At 41.4% G+C, this 15,607-nt stretch overlaps 1 protein-coding gene across 3 annotated transcripts in view; it reads left to right on the top strand.

Annotated features, from left to right (window-relative positions):
• RHOBTB1 (Rho-related BTB domain containing 1) overlaps positions 1–15,607 on the top strand; it is a 105,632-nt gene that overhangs the window by 64,669 nt on the left and 25,356 nt on the right. For all 3 annotated transcript variants that reach the window (XM_008566628.1, XM_008566629.1, XM_008566630.1), the window contains 2 exons: positions 4,251–4,452; positions 4,807–4,910. In XM_008566628.1, the coding sequence (XP_008564850.1) occupies positions 4,261–4,452; positions 4,807–4,910 (296 nt within the window). In that variant the 5' untranslated portion in view covers positions 4,251–4,260. The remainder of the gene's footprint in view (positions 1–4,250; positions 4,453–4,806; positions 4,911–15,607) is intronic.

Here is a 15,607-nt window from a genome sequence, read left to right as displayed (position 1 = left end):
GCTAGTCACAAGGCTAGCACAAATTCAAGAGGAAGGAAATAGATCCCACCTCCTGATGGGAGTTGCTGCAGTGGCCTTATTTCTTCTAGCACTGGCTATAAAGATAGGAGTTCTGCTCTGAGAGTGGGATTTTGAAATTCAAGATTTCAGAGGTAAAATGTTTCTGGATGACAATATTCAGCACACAGCCAGAAGGATGAATGACTCAAGTAAAGAGTGGAAAAGGTCACTGTCACTGAGGAAGGGAAGACATGGCAAAGCTAGGATGTGGGACGCATCCCCCTTCGGCACAAGAAGATGCCAAGTGGGCAGTGCATGTGGAGGAGAGGCCTGAGGTGCAGCAGATGTCAGTGATAGTAGTGGGGCAGGAAGGGGATACTCACACCGATGGGGTGATTCTGTGGACCGTGACAATCATGATCACACTTTTCTAAGTCAGCCTTGTGGGTGGTGGGCACCCAGGATGACTTTGCCGAGCCCTTCACTCTCAACCTCCTCTTTTTCTTGTTCACTGGCCAGTTTTCAGATAAACTTAACACTTCTGATAGAGTACAGGCAGATTCTTCAGGTAGCTTTTTAACTATCAGTATCCATGTCCTGAGGATTCTGTGAGAGTATCAAATGGAGTTCAAGTCAGTTTTGAGTAGTAAGATGAAGCTGCCATAGTAACAAGTTGCCCCTGTCCGTGCTTTCAAGCTTTTCTGTTTCAAGGAAGGAGACATCTTCTTTGTCTCCAGGTATGTATCTGAAGGCAAGGGGGTGTACATAGATCAGCAGGATTTATGGCGATGACATTTATTAACAGTGTTAAATGAGTAATATTTATTACTCTCAGTCTAGGTAAATAAAAGTCAGAAACCGGATAGTCATTATCCAGATGGTCCTAAGAGCTCACTCAACCATAAGAGTGCTAGATATGAATAAATTAGAGCCTATAACAAGCGAAGAAGGATAAAATTGCATATTTTCATAATTACTACCATAATTTAATGTTTATTTGTTTATGTGCAACAGATGAACAACTGATCTACAACAGTACAGGCATAGCATGAGTTTACATCCGTGGCTGTGACTAAACATTCTTAAAATGCTTTTTAGATTACCACAAAAGAAATTTCTGCCCCAAATGAAAGATTTTCAGTATTTGGAAATTCAGCAAATGCTTCCTGGAAATTCCATATCTGCAGCAAGTGACCTGGGTTATGAATATTTAATTCTGCCCTGCCTTTTATTTTCCCTTACATGTTATCCCCTTTGCACAAGGTCCAGCACCTTTGGCAGTCTCTTTGGTCTTGAGCAGATTGCTAGGGATTAGAGAACCCGTGGATGTTCTTGTCCCCTTTGACACAGAAATTCTTTTTAGGACTGTGCATGCAGTGTGTCTAAAAATAAGTGAGGTAATGATAGTTTATGTAATCATAGCCTTAATACAAAACTAGGAAGGCTTTGTCCCTCTCAAAGTGGTCTTCTGTAAAAGCTGCACAGTCACTCTATCAATGCTGCTGTGATTCAGATTATTTGGGGGTTTTCTCTTGGGGGGCTGCTAACAGAGCTGGTTTTACAAGCCAGCAAGAAAACCAGTTCTATGCTTTTCATTTCCTATCTAATTTTGACTAAGTTCAGACATTCCCCCAAATGTTAGGGCGTGGCTTTCTATGATGTTTATCTATCTAAAAAATTAAATTCACCCTCAGAAGAGTAAGAACATTTTCCACGACTTAGAACATTCCGAATAATGGACCCTGGGTTCCAAAGTTGTGAGGCTCCAAATGGAGCCTGTTTTTCTGATTCAGGCTGCCCCCTGGTAACATCACCAGAAACTTGTCAAGGAATGTTAAGAAGTGTTACCATTTTTATTCTGAAATCTAGAAATGCCCCATAAAAATATTTTTAACCTTGCTTTCAAACTCTATCATAATCTCATGACCTCTCTGTCCTCCCTCCCCACCCAAAACTTTTTCTGCCTTCTTTGCTTAAGGTCAGCTGTGTTCTATCTTGTATTCCTGTTCTATTTTTAGTGAGTTACCCTTTAATTAGCGCTACTAAAATTTCTCCTTTTTATAATCTTTGTCATTATTAAGTTTATGATTTTGCATCTAATTCTGGCCTTCCACCTGACTGAATTTTGTTGACATCTAAAGGCGTTTGGATTATAATTTTTGAAGTCATCTGTGTGTCAGGTCCTGCACTGGGGACTTAAAACATGAGTTCACAACAACCTTAGGAGATGGGTATTATTGTAATTCCCATTTATACAGATGAGGAGGCTGAGGCCCAGAAAGTACAAACAACTTGCCCAAAGTCAAATGATTGGGAAGTCGGGGAACTAGGACTTAAACTCACATCCATCTAAGGCAAGGTTTCTCAGCCTCAGCACCTTGACATTTGGGACCGGGTACTTCTTTGTTGTGGGGAGCTGTCCCATGCACTGCAGTACATTCAACATCAGCATCTTTAGCCCCTGCTCACTAGAAGCCAGCAGCTTCTAATCTACCTCCCACCCCGCCCCCTGACTGTGATAACCGAAAGTTGTCCACACATTGCCAAACGTTCCCTGGGGGTGTTTAAGAACCACTGATCCAAAGCCAAATGCATGCTTTTGCTACATTATGCTATTAGACAGGGAACTAATAAGGCCATGGAATTTTAACACAAAATTTTAGTAAAAGGCGAAAGATTTACGTGATCTGAAGAGAAACCAGACTATGTTTAAGGCAAAATTTTGAAGAGATCGATTTTAGGAGTTACCACACCTGGCTGATCATTATAACAAGATTTTTTTAAGACTCTCTTCCCTTCCCCCAAGACATTCAAAATCAGCATTTGCCAGGTAGGGAACAGGTGTCAGTCTAATTTGAGACTCACTCCAGGTTAGGAACCACAGATCAAATCCTAACCTAACCACACATCTGTTCCTTGAATCACTCCACTCCATTCCTGCCAAATCCTTCTCCAGCCTTGGGTTTAACACCTTCTGTGATGGCGTTACAGTTGACAATTCCATACCCTTCACTTTCTGAGATGATTCTGTGTTCAGACAGTCCTAACTGTGAAGAAGTATTTCTCTTAATAGTCTTCCTTATATCTCTTTGCCTATGCCCTTAATTTCATGTTATCCAAATTATTGTTTTTCTCAAATCAGTTGAATTAAACAAACACATTAAGTCTCAATTATGTATCAGGCTTTACTCTGAACAGTTTCTTTACTGTGGCTGTTAAAATCATTACCAACTCTTTAAAAATAACCACCTAACTAGTATTCTCAGTTTAACAATAGACTTTCTCAAACAGGCTATTACAATTCATTAAAATCTTAAAATCTTACATGCTTGGTCCTCTGTCCGCTGCTACCAGTAAGCAGTCCGGTCCCCAGTTTGTGGAGGGTCCTGGCCTTGGGGAAGCTGAGCTGGCAGCAGCTTTTCCTCTTCCTCCTGACCCCTCACTCAGCAACCCTCTTTAAACCTTCTTTGATAGTTTTAGGAAGATTCCAAAGTAGCTCCTCTTCCTGGTAAAATCATTCTTTACCTTATGCTCCAGATTTCTTGTTAAAAATACAGAGGGGAAGATAACTTTTTTAAAAAAAATCTTGTTTTATACTGGACCCTCTTAATATCTTTTTTTATAAATTTGATTAATATAAATAAATAAATGAATAAATGTAAGTTGAATAATATATCAAAATTCAGACTTATAGTCTACTCTATTAAAGTCAGGTAGTCTTTCAGCCTGCACTTTTGATTCTCCTCTGGGTCACCATAATAGTTTTGAACTTATGGAAAACTACTTTTCAACAACAGATATCAGATTGTTGGAAGCTCGTGATGGGGTGGACACTAGTACTGCCAAGCTGCTTATATCCCAGTGTTGAAAGTTAACCCCCACTAGCGGGTCAGTGTGATAGCTAGTGAGCTATAAATGTGCACCACCTGTCCCAGTGGACAGTGCCTGGATGAATCTCCAGTCGGCAGGTTGTGTTTAGAGAAAACCAAGGAGAAAATAACACGTCAACTGGAATAAACCATTTGGGGTCAAAAATAACAATTGATGTTTTTGTACTTGTGTGAGATATAAAAAGAAAACTTGAGTTTCAATTTGGCTCAGTATTTACTTCCAAACTTCTTGACTGTTGCTTGGGCACCTTCAAAGAAGTGGCTGGACAAAGCTTTGCAAAACTGCCTAAATCCCTCACGTGCTTGATGGCTCCGTAAAGCCTTGGTGTCTTTAATGTGGTATCCACTCTCCTCTTATAGAGTTTTATAAATGGACACTGACATGGACTACGAAAGACCCAACGTTGAAACCATCAAGTGTGTGGTTGTGGGCGACAACGCTGTGGGGAAGACGCGCTTGATCTGCGCCAGAGCGTGCAATACCACGCTAACGCAGTATCAGCTGCTGGCAACCCATGTCCCAACCGTGTGGGCGATCGACCAGTACCGAGTCTGCCAGGAGGTAAGACGCAGAGTTGCTTTAGAATGCTTATGGCACAGTGTTGTTGTTTGCCTATTTGAATTTTTTTTTTTTTTAAGAGGAAGCTGGATACATTGTTCATGCAAAACAAAACTAACCTTTTCAGTGCCACAAGAGAAAACAAAAGCAAAATGCAAGTAGGGCTGTGGTATCCTGAGCGAGGGTTTGAGTCATGGGATTCCAGGAAGAGAACTAGGATTTAGCTTAAGTCCCCTCAGATGGAATAAGAAGACTAAATGCAAGTGAATTAAGGGGCATTGAGGGGGGTTGACTGGGACATCCTTCTCTGGGGGGGCCTCTGATTAGCACTGAGCACAGGTACTCTCTCTCCTGCAGGTCTTGGAGCGTTCCCGGGATGTTGTGGATGAAGTGAGCGTTTCTCTCAGGCTTTGGGATACTTTTGGAGATCATCACAAAGACAGGCGATTTGCATATGGCAGGTAAAGCAAGACTAGTACAGTGCAGTTGAGGTTGAGTACAGTTTCATTTTCAGTACCAGCAGCTGGTTCACAAATCTACAAAAACCACATCACATGGCCTTGAAATGTGTTGGGTTCTGCACTGTGTCTAAGAAAAGAAGAGAAAAAGATGGTATTGTTTCCTGATGTCAAGAAAAGCAGAGTCTGCTTTGCCACTCAGGAAGTACCTTGTTTAAAATAACCAGTGCTACTTAATCTGGGAAGCTTGCTGGAGGAGCATTCTGTCGTGCCCTCCAGCCTTGGGCTACTCTGACTGCTGTTTTCCTTCTGTATATCTGCCTTCTGCTGGAATGTTTTAAGATATTTTAGCACTTGGCCACCCTACATCAGAAGATCTCTTTGGTCTTTTCATGACAATATTAGCAGAGTCTGATGTTATTTGCTTTGGGCTTTGAGTTATCTGAAAAGTCTATTATTTTTATTTGAAGGTCATTTTTAAAAAGAAAGAAAAATATCTCTGAAGTCCTTCACAAGGCATATTTCCAAAATGAACTGAAGCACTAGTGTCTATTTTTCATTTTAAAAAAAAAAGAAGAAGAAGAAGGAAAAATCCAGTAAAGGGAAGATTAATCTAGAAAGACAGAAATATGGGTAGGAACATGGTCAAAGTGCCTTGAAGTATTTAGCGACTTCTACTTGTCACCACACCATAAAGTATCTCTGAGTGAATGGGTTATAGCTATTAAAATCTGGATAAGGCAGATCATTTTTTGCCATTTAATTGTCAGTTAACACATTTCATTTTAAGTTTAGAATTTAGGTATCATGGCTCAGTCATCCATTCTTAACATCAGACATGTTATCTCACAGAACACATGAGTTATTCCTTGGTACTGAGATAAACGTTTCTGAAAGTTACTTTATTTCTTCAGGCCAATAGTTCTCTTAACAGACTTTTATTGACATTTATGCAAGTGATCTAAAATACTAAGTACACTGCTGAAAGGGTTTGCTCTACTCCTGGAAAGTAGTCTGCACGCAAACAATCTGTGATTTACAGCAGTTTATTCAAAGGGACTCAGAAAGAGGTATATGGAAGTAAAACATGATTTTAGTTTCCCTTTGGTAACAAGAACTTTTGAACTTAGTATCCAGCATTGTAGATACTTTTCTTCTCCTTGAATTTCCTGGGATTTTTGTGGTTTTTTTCTGTGATGTTCTTGATTGCTATCTTAGTTGCCATTTTGGATTTTTTCCTGGGATTTTTGTGGTTTTTTTCTGTGATGTTCTTGATTGCTATCTTAGTTGCCATTTTGGGTTTTTTTTTTTGTTTTGTTTTGTTTTTTCTGTGATGTTCTTGATTGCTATCTTAGTTGCCATTTTGGATTTTTTTTTTTTGTCCATTGTTCTCTGTATAAAAAAATAATAACAAATGAACCTGCATATAAGTACTATGTAGTCAGGTTTGTAATATGTACAGTTTTAAGGAAGCAAAGTACAAGGGTACTTCAAAAAGTTCATGGAAAATAGAATTAAAAGATAATGTGAATCTTTCCATGAATTTCTTGAAGTACCCTCTTAAGGGTAGAAGCAATCGATTTCAAAGGACTTCTTGTAACCCCACTTCTCAGAAGGTGTGGTGAAAATGATGGGCCTGAAGAGGAGCTTACTGAGATATTTGGGTTTAGACTCTATTGACTATTTCAACAGCTCAGTGGTTCAGTGCCACTTGAGATGTATGCATTTGAAACAATGAGTTTTAACGTGGCCCCCTGATATAAAACTTGTACCATGGTAATAGAAGGGCTGCTTCATTAGCACATGAAATTCCTGCTTAGTTTTATTTAGCAGCACGATGGCCTTCAATAGAGCTACCTGGGCCCCGTCCAGCTCCCTGATGTCACTCGAGTCATCTTACAACATGTCATGCCTGCATGTATTCACTCCCAACAAAAATAAGCTGCTCTTTCCTGTTGCTTCAAAGCACATTGTTCTGCTCTCCTGTCTGGAAGGTTCAGTGCTGTTAACTGTAACCTATTTCCCCCCGCCTTTTTTTTTTTTGACTGGTAAGGGGATTGCAACCCTCGGCACAGTGCCGTCTGCACCACGCTCAGCCAGTGAGCACACCGGCCATCCCTATAGAGGATCCGAACCCGCGGCCTTGGCACTACCAGCGCCGCACCCTCCCAAGTGAGCCACGGGGCCAGCCCAACCCATTCCCCCTTTGATGAAAACAGGAAATGCTCCCCAAGCCAATTTTGATTCCCCAAGCGACAGAGTGGCTTCAGGAGACACTCCAGGTTTCTGGCCATGTTCTCCTCAGGGCCTCACCTTGTGTACGTGTTTTGTACCTTGAGTTTACTCTGCCTTTTCCAGTTCTCCCCAGCCCCCACCTCTGGTAAAGAACAAAGCCCAGAGCTACTGTGTCTTGAATTCCAGCATCTTTCTGTACATGCTAAATATGTAATACCATATGGATGGAGCACCCAAAAGTTATGTTTTGTGGAAAAATCTGATAGCACTAAGAATTCTTTTATTCAGTATTGGGTTCTGACCAGTACATTTCATTGCTGTAAGAGATCTGATAAATTTCTTAATGACTTCCATTTTTAGCTTTCTATCATTCATGAAGGAGAAAAATCATAATTACAGTTTCTGACAGTCAGTTTGGTTTGCAAACCTGTTTTTTGACATTTTTACTATACTTGGTATGGATTACAAGTCAGTGGGATGTGCACAGACATAAATTCTGAGGCATGTGGAATATATTCCCTATACTTGGAAATGTATTTGGAACCTTTTAAAAATAACTAATTTGATTCTTGTGGTGACAGTGAAAGAAACCAGATTCATACCAAGATGTCTTTGACCTTGCCTTCAGTTCCCTCTGCTTCTTAGCATGAAGGTAGTTAATAAGTTGCACCTCAAACATTCTTTAGCATGGGCAAGCTGTAGTTTGCATAGTACATTCTGTGGGTCAAGGGGGTCTCAGTGGTAAGGGGACTGCCAACTTGAATTTGCAATTTTCCTAGCATGGTATACCTGTAACCACAATGTCACTGCTCTCTTCATGAGTTAAAGGCAACTGTTTTCAATGGTTTTTTTTAGCCAACTAGAATAATAGCTCCGATTTATCAAAGGCCTACTATGTGCCAGTCAATGTATTAGGTGCTATGCCAACATTAGTTTAGTTAGTCCTTTCAGGAACCCTGGGAGGCAGAGATGATCTCCATGCTACAATTTGGAAAGTATTGAGTTCTTTTACTACCATGACTGGCCCACCAGTGAGTCTCAGAGGCAAATTCAAATCCAGCACCGCCTGACTCCTGCTTCCCACCCTGTGCCCTGCACCAGGCTGACTCAGCCTCATTTTACATGGAAAGCAGTTGGAAGCTGCCACACGGTGGTGAGCTGGGTTTGTATTTGATGTTCGTGCAAAGGCTTAGAACTAGAAAAGATCTCAAAAGTTCATCTAGTTGGCCCCTTTCCTTCAAGAAAGGAAATCATCCATCCATCTAAGAAAAAGTATTTACGTGAGTCCTTCTATCGGATGAAGAGGAAAGGAAGAGAGCTGTACCAGCGTGCTTGTAACACTTCAAGCATTTGAGATCTGTCTGACTCTCTGCTCTGGAGTGAATGACTCTAGCTCGCTCAAAGCCTTTCTTCCCACCACCTACCTTCTATCCACTTTTGGATGAACTTTTGAAGCTCTTTTCTGGATCTTTTAAAATGTCAAGAACAAAACTGTACATAGTAACCGGGACTGTGATCAGCTGCTCTTTTTCTGGCAAGGAAAGAGCCTCTTTTTAAGCAGATATCACTCAACTCAAGAGTTTTTTCTGGAACTCTTATAAAAATGAAGCATGCACAGGGTGCCCAGCACTGAAATGCAGACACATAAGGATGGGCTCTGTCTTTACCAGGATACCTGGGCCTCTCAAGCCCACTCCTCTAGTCACACACACATAAATAATTACCTAGTTCATTGTTTCCTTTCCTTGAAGATCTCCTTCACTGATCTGTCTCAGGGCCAGATGACCTTCAGATGTTTAATAAGACCTGTGGTGCTGAAGTGGTGATAACAACTACAGTCCAGGCTCCCCATGAGCCAGGCCTGAGCAGCTGCTCTATGTGTCCTTCCTGCTTCATTCTTGTGGGCGACCCTGCAAAGGAGGCTCGTTTCACAGTTGAGGAAACAGGCTCAGAAAGGGGCCCAAGATCACACAGCTAGGACAGGGTGGAGCTGAACTGTCCTCTTAGGGCTGTCTGACTCCAAAGCCTGTATCTTCCCACTCTGCCATGCTGTTGGAGCTGATGATGATGATGATGATGATGATGATTAAGGACAGACTTATATTAAATCCCCCCACCCTGCCCCAGTACAGACTAAATCTGACACTGTCCTCGGTGGGCACTGAAGACAAGCATTCACCATCTATCACCAGCTCTAATATTCTGGTGCTTCTCTTTAAGTTCTTTAATCCACAGCAAATAACTTAATTCTTTATATACATCTGTAAGTAGCTAAACATGAGTCCTTTCACTTTCAGTAAAAATGATGCATCCAAGCAAACTTCTTGAGAGTGAATGATAATCATGGGTAATTAATCTGGCAAGTTTTTCCCCAGAACATTTAACTAAAACATTCAGAACCACTGCACTTGCCCTTATCCCCAGCAGTTTCTGGGCATATTTTCAGTCCAGTTGGAACCCATTTATTATATAGTTTATTCTTACACACTGACTTTTCTCAAGTGCTGTTATCTGCTATAAGCTCAATATGTGTTTTAAATGATAACATTAATCAGAGCTATAGTTTCTGAGTGTCTATTTAGATAAAATGGGTCTAGTTTCACACTGAAGGCACATGTAATCAGATATGGCATGAACACACCCCATTTGGAATGCTTAGTTGAGACCCTTTAAAAAATTCAAGACTGTGGGTGACTGGTATTTGTGTCTCACAACAGAAAAAGTAAGAAACAGTGAGTTCATCTAGATCGAGTCTTTTGAGTTAGCTCTTATCATGCATTGCACATTCTAAACACTGGGCCAGAAGTAACATTCTAATGATGATTTCAGGGGAAAGACATAAGAAGAGCAGCTATTTGGACCAAGGGACAGTAATAGTTGTTCCCTAAGCGCAGTGGTTACTCTGAGGAGTAAGAGCTCTGGGGTGAGGCGAATCAGCTCTTTTTAGCCATTGTCTGGATGATTACAAAGCAGGTGGTCCTCAGGCCACACTCTGGTTAACACTGTCATGGAATTTTCATGATGCTGTTTAGCAGACCTCAGCCAAAAGGGAGGAATCCTTGAAGACTGGAGAGAGGGCATTCAAATGAGATACTAGGCAAAAAAGAGCACATACTGTGTGATTCCATCTCTGTAAAACTTCAATCTAATCTATACTGACAGAACGTAGATCACTGGTTGCCTAGAGAACAGGATGAAGAGGAAAGATGGATTACAAAGGGATACCAGGGAGCTTTGGGGGTGATGGAAGTGTTTGTTACCTTGATTGCAGTTATGGTATCAGGGGTATACAGACATCAAAACTAATCAAATTGAATACATTAAATATGCAAAGTTTTGTGCACTTCAATTGTATCTCAATAAATTTTTTTAAGAAGAGAAATGTCTTTATGGAAAAAAAGTCTATGATAGGTAAGGAACAGTTTGCCTATTAGACTGTGTTCTGTTTATAGAATTTTATGTTAGTGTGATTGAAAACATAAATCACTTAGAAAGAAATGGAACCAGATCCTTAATAGCTGAACAGGAGAAATGGGATATTTATATAATCTCAAAGCTAACGATGGTACACTATCATATTATCACACAAAATCAGGTCAGTTCCCTTTTCCCAGAAATAGAGCCTTCAGCTCGGTGGATCATAGTCTGACCAAGTGTCCTGTTTCTTTGGCTGTGGTTAGGTTCGTATCTTTTTCTAGGAAGATACATTCCATCAGGTATCCTGTGATAGCCGAATAGAGAACACCAAGTTCTGGGAAAATTTTCCATTTCTCCATCTAATAGTAACAATTTTGTCTTTCATGGCTGGTTCATTCTGGAACTGGAGAATGTGGTGGTCACCTCTGGGAGTGTGCGAATGACCTCTATTTTGTACCCAGTCACCCTGACTAGGAATTGGACACAGAGTTGAGTGGTGGGGTGTGTCCTCTCACTTGGGCTGAGAGCTACACCACGGGTGTCAGACTCCACTGTTGTGTGTTTCTCTGGACTGAGGGCCAGGCTGCCTTTCCAGCTCATCTCTTGCTCCAGACATAACAATACACTTATAATCCCATGTTATCCAGTAGCATGTGGGCCCACAAACACGCATTATGTCCACATAGAAATTATGCCGCCCACCGCCTATTCTTAAGCTAGCTAATCACTACAAGAATTAGAACAAGTGTCACATACTCCCAGAAGTCCTCTCTGCACACTTCCCACCCTCCCTGTCACCTTCAGAATCCAGGTGAAGCGTTTCTCCTTTATATTCCCATAGAACACCTTTGCAAATCTCTAGCATAGCAGTGACTACTTTGTGTAAACATTGTCTCCTTAATTTTTCCTGTTCCCCTTACCCTATTCTTAGTATCTTTAGGACAGAGATTTTGTCTTTCTGCTACATATATCTCCAGTGCCTGGTCCTGCTGCATAGTAGGAGCTAAGTAAATGTTAGCTGAATGAGTGAAAGGGATATCTTAGTAAATCTTAATAGCAATCCTACCAGTAACTTTTAATATTGGCCATGATTAGATTATACAAAATTATCCCTGGGCCAGCCCGGTGGCGCACTGCTACAGTGCGCCGCTTGGGAGTGCGGTAGCGCTCCTGCCGAGGGTTCGGATCCCACATATAGACCGGTTCCCGCTCACTGGCTGAGCGAGGCGCGGGCGCGACGCCGAGGGTTGCGATCCCATTGCCGGACACGAAAAAAAAGAAAAAAGGAAAAAAAAAAAAAAGAAAAAAATTATCCCACCAGTTCATTCTCCCCTATGTTCTGAATTACAGAAAGATAAACAGCAAATTCTTTTAAATTTATCACCTTTGCTATTTTTCGGTTATTTTTGTTTGTTTTGCATGTTTTTTTTTAAAAGCAAGATGGTCTGTGAAATAGAGGGCTTCCTGAAGGCTTAATTCTGTTGTCACTTACCTCGAATTTATCTTAAACTAATCTGCCATTTCTTTACATTTCCTTTGCTTCTGGAGATAATCTAATGCCTAAAGAGGTCTTTAATCCTATGTATTCTGGTGTTATGAAAGTATCCAATTAGATGGAATAAATAGATTTTTTTAGATAAATTAAAATAATTTTTAAAATATTTACTGGTTAAGCTATAATATATAACACAGATATATGGCAGTCTTCTGCAATAATCTAAAGAAATGTAATGATTCATATTCTATTTTCATTATTTATTAAAATTCCAACTGTTTTATTTTAAACCTAAATCTTTTCTTTTAGACTCTGAATGTGCAGACATATGAGTATTTATATGTGCAGTTTTTACCTTCCATTACCTGTAAGAACCTTTTTATTTAATAGGCATTAATTTAGGGCATCTTTTGATACAAACAGTGTGTTGTGCCCAATGAGAGAGAAATAAGTAGGAACAGGACAAAATCCCTGAACATGAACTCATAGTGTAGCAAGGAAGACAGCAACGTAAATAAGTACAAGTCAGTGTTAAAAACGCTGAATTAAAAGTGTCAGTTCCGGGCACAGCAAAGAAAAATTGCTCAGACCAAAAACTTCACATTGTTCTGACTTCTCTTGGTCATGTCCCACATTCGGTCCCTCAGCAAACCCCGTTGGCTGTACTTTCGGCATACATACAGAAGGCGGCCGCTTACCGCCTATGCTTTACCTCTCTGCAGGCCGCGCAAAGCCACCATGACCTCTCTTGGGGCTATTAACTCTTAACTGGTCCCCTGCTTCTTTCAGCCTTTCCCTCCCTGACCCCTCAGACCCCTCTGCCTGCAAACTGAGTCAGTTCTCATTATGGCAATAGAGTGTTCCTGTTAAAGCATAAATTATATCACATCATTCTTCTCAAAAACTTCTAGTATTCTGCCAGCTCACTCAGAGTACAAGCCACACGCCTGGGAGGCCGTCCCTACCTTGGCCCCGCACCGGCCCTCTGAGCTCAGCCTCTGCTACCATCCCCCTCCCCTTCATATTCTATTTTCATTATTTATTAAAATTCCAACTGTTTTATTTTAAACCTAAATCTTTTCTTTTAGACTCTGAATGTGCAGACATATGAGTATTTATATGTGCAGTTTTTACCTTCCATTACCTGTAAGAACCTTTTTATTTAATAGGCATTAATTTAGGGCATCTTTTGATACAAACAGTGTGTTGTGCCCAATGAGAGAGAAATAAGTAGGAACAGGACAAAATCCCTGAACATGAACTCATAGTGTAGCAAGGAAGACAGCAACGTAAATAAGTACAAGTCAGTGTTAAAAACGCTGAATTAAAAGTGTCAGTTCCGGGCACAGCAAAGAAAAATTGCTCAGACCAAAAACTTCACATTGTTCTGACTTCTCTTGGTCATGTCCCACATTCGGTCCCTCAGCAAACCCTGTTGGCTGTACTTTCGGCATACATACAGAAGGCGGCCGCTTACCGCCTATGCTTTACCTCTCTGCAGGCCACGCAAAGCCACCATGACCTCTCTTGGGGCTATTAACTCTTAACTGGTCCCCTGCTTCTTTCAGCCTTTCCCTCCCTGACCCCTCAGACCCCTCTGCCTGCAAACTGAGTCAGTTCTCATTATGGCAATAGAGTGTTCCTGTTAAAGCATAAATTATATCACATCATTCTTCTCAAAAACTTCTAGTATTCTGCCAGCTCACTCAGAGTACAAGCCACACGCCTGGGAGGCCGTCCCTACCTTGGCCCCGCACCGGCCCTCTGAGCTCAGCCTCTGCTACCATCCCCCTCACCGTTGTGCTGCAGCAGCATGGCCCCTTCCCTCAGGGCCTTTGCTCTAGCTCTTTCCTCCTCAGCTGTATTTTTCCCCCAGATAACAGCATATTAGCTCCCTCCCTCCCTTCCTTCATGTCTTTGCTGAAATGGCACCTTCTCAGTGAGGGCCTCCTGGCCACCTCATTTTCAAGAGTGACTTCTGTTCCCTAGTATTTCTGTCCTCTTTCACTGCTTTATTTTCTGTTTAGCACTCATCACTACCTAGCATACTACCAATTTTACATATTTTTCTTCTCTGTTGTCTCTGTCCTCCACTAGAATGTAAGCATGACAAGGGTAAGCATGACAACAGCAGTTTGTGTCTTTCACTGTGTGTCAGGATGGCCGAGCAGTCTAAGGCACTGCATTCAGGCAGTTTGTGTCTTTTACTAATTTCTGTATCCCCAACATCTAGCAGAGTGCCTGGTACACAGTGGGTTATCAATTGCTGTTTCTGGAAGAAATGAGTAGATGATTGCTTATTGATATTGGATAAATGACAAGGCCTGGTACCTTACCAATTCAAAGAGGATTACTAAGAGGCCTGGGTAAAGTCCCTTTCTCACTGTGGTCCAATGATCTCCCTGGTTTATAGAGTTTGGTGTCAGAAGAGTCAGAGGAGTTAAACCTAGAGACCTCCCATCTGGCATTCTAGCTGACACTGAGGTGTTCTTACATCTACAGCGAGTCTTGCCCTCAGGAGAAAACATTAAAAATGTACAAAGAAATGTCCTCAGTTAGAAGGAGAAGTGGAGTTAGGAAGTAGTTTATCACCACAGTTTCACCTTCTCTTGTTAAACAAGCCTTCTTTATGTCAATACTTCCTGTGTCCATTGGCCAGGAGCTAAATAATATTGTTTAGGCTATTTCTTTTAATAAATTAATTGTGCTTCACCCACTTTCACATGCATTCAACAACTTCTTCTGATTGCATGAGGTGTAAGAATATACTAAAGGGAGCATAGTTTACTAAGTACAGAAAATGGGATATCAAGTGAAAAATAGCCTGTTTCCATTGGATGATAACCCACAACCTTCTCTGGTAGTTGCCCCCAGTGATATTTGTACTATAATAGTAGAATCAACCATCTTGAAGACTCAAGTATTATCTATTTTAGGGTTTGGTGGCACTGGTGGGACGTTGATGTGGCTTTCCTGTACTTATGAGCATGCATTGCTTTGGCCCCATTTTTGGAGGGTGGGGGAAGACTGGGTTAAAATGTTGCTTCTTACTAAACATGCAGTTACGAGCTTGGAAGAAATAGTTGCGCATGCTAATCACTCCCAAATCTGGATATATTTCAGGGTGTTTTGGCAGTTTTCCCCACATAACGTCTGTACTTAAGAAGCCTCACTGCTATTGGTAAGGTATTGACTTGATTTTTCTGCTCACATCCAGGGCGCTGCATGGTTGTGCCCTGCTCTCCCCAGATCCCCCGCCAGGTGCTCCCCTACAGGCCTCTCCATCTTCCATGAGTATGAGCTTACATAGCCATTCATCTCCAGGTGGTTATGTGCACCGTCACTGACAGCCTGACAGCTCCCTCTGCATCTCATACACACTGGGCTGCTCCCCTACTAAAACTTTCCAAAGCCACATGTTACACATTCCTTTTCTCTGCCATGCTCCCAGCTGTGTTGTGCTGTTTTGAGCTGTCTGTTTGCATAGCACTGTCAGACTATATGCATGAAAGGTGTGTTGTCGACATGAACGGTTTTGAAAATGTTTCTGGAT

The sequence above is a fragment of the Galeopterus variegatus genome, unplaced genomic scaffold, assembly GCF_000696425.1.
Source record: "Galeopterus variegatus unplaced genomic scaffold, G_variegatus-3.0.2 Scaffold257, whole genome shotgun sequence".
Taxonomy (NCBI): domain Eukaryota; kingdom Metazoa; phylum Chordata; class Mammalia; order Dermoptera; family Cynocephalidae; genus Galeopterus; species Galeopterus variegatus.
Note: the sequence above shows the minus strand (reverse complement) of the source record. Positions and strands in the feature narration are given on the sequence as shown.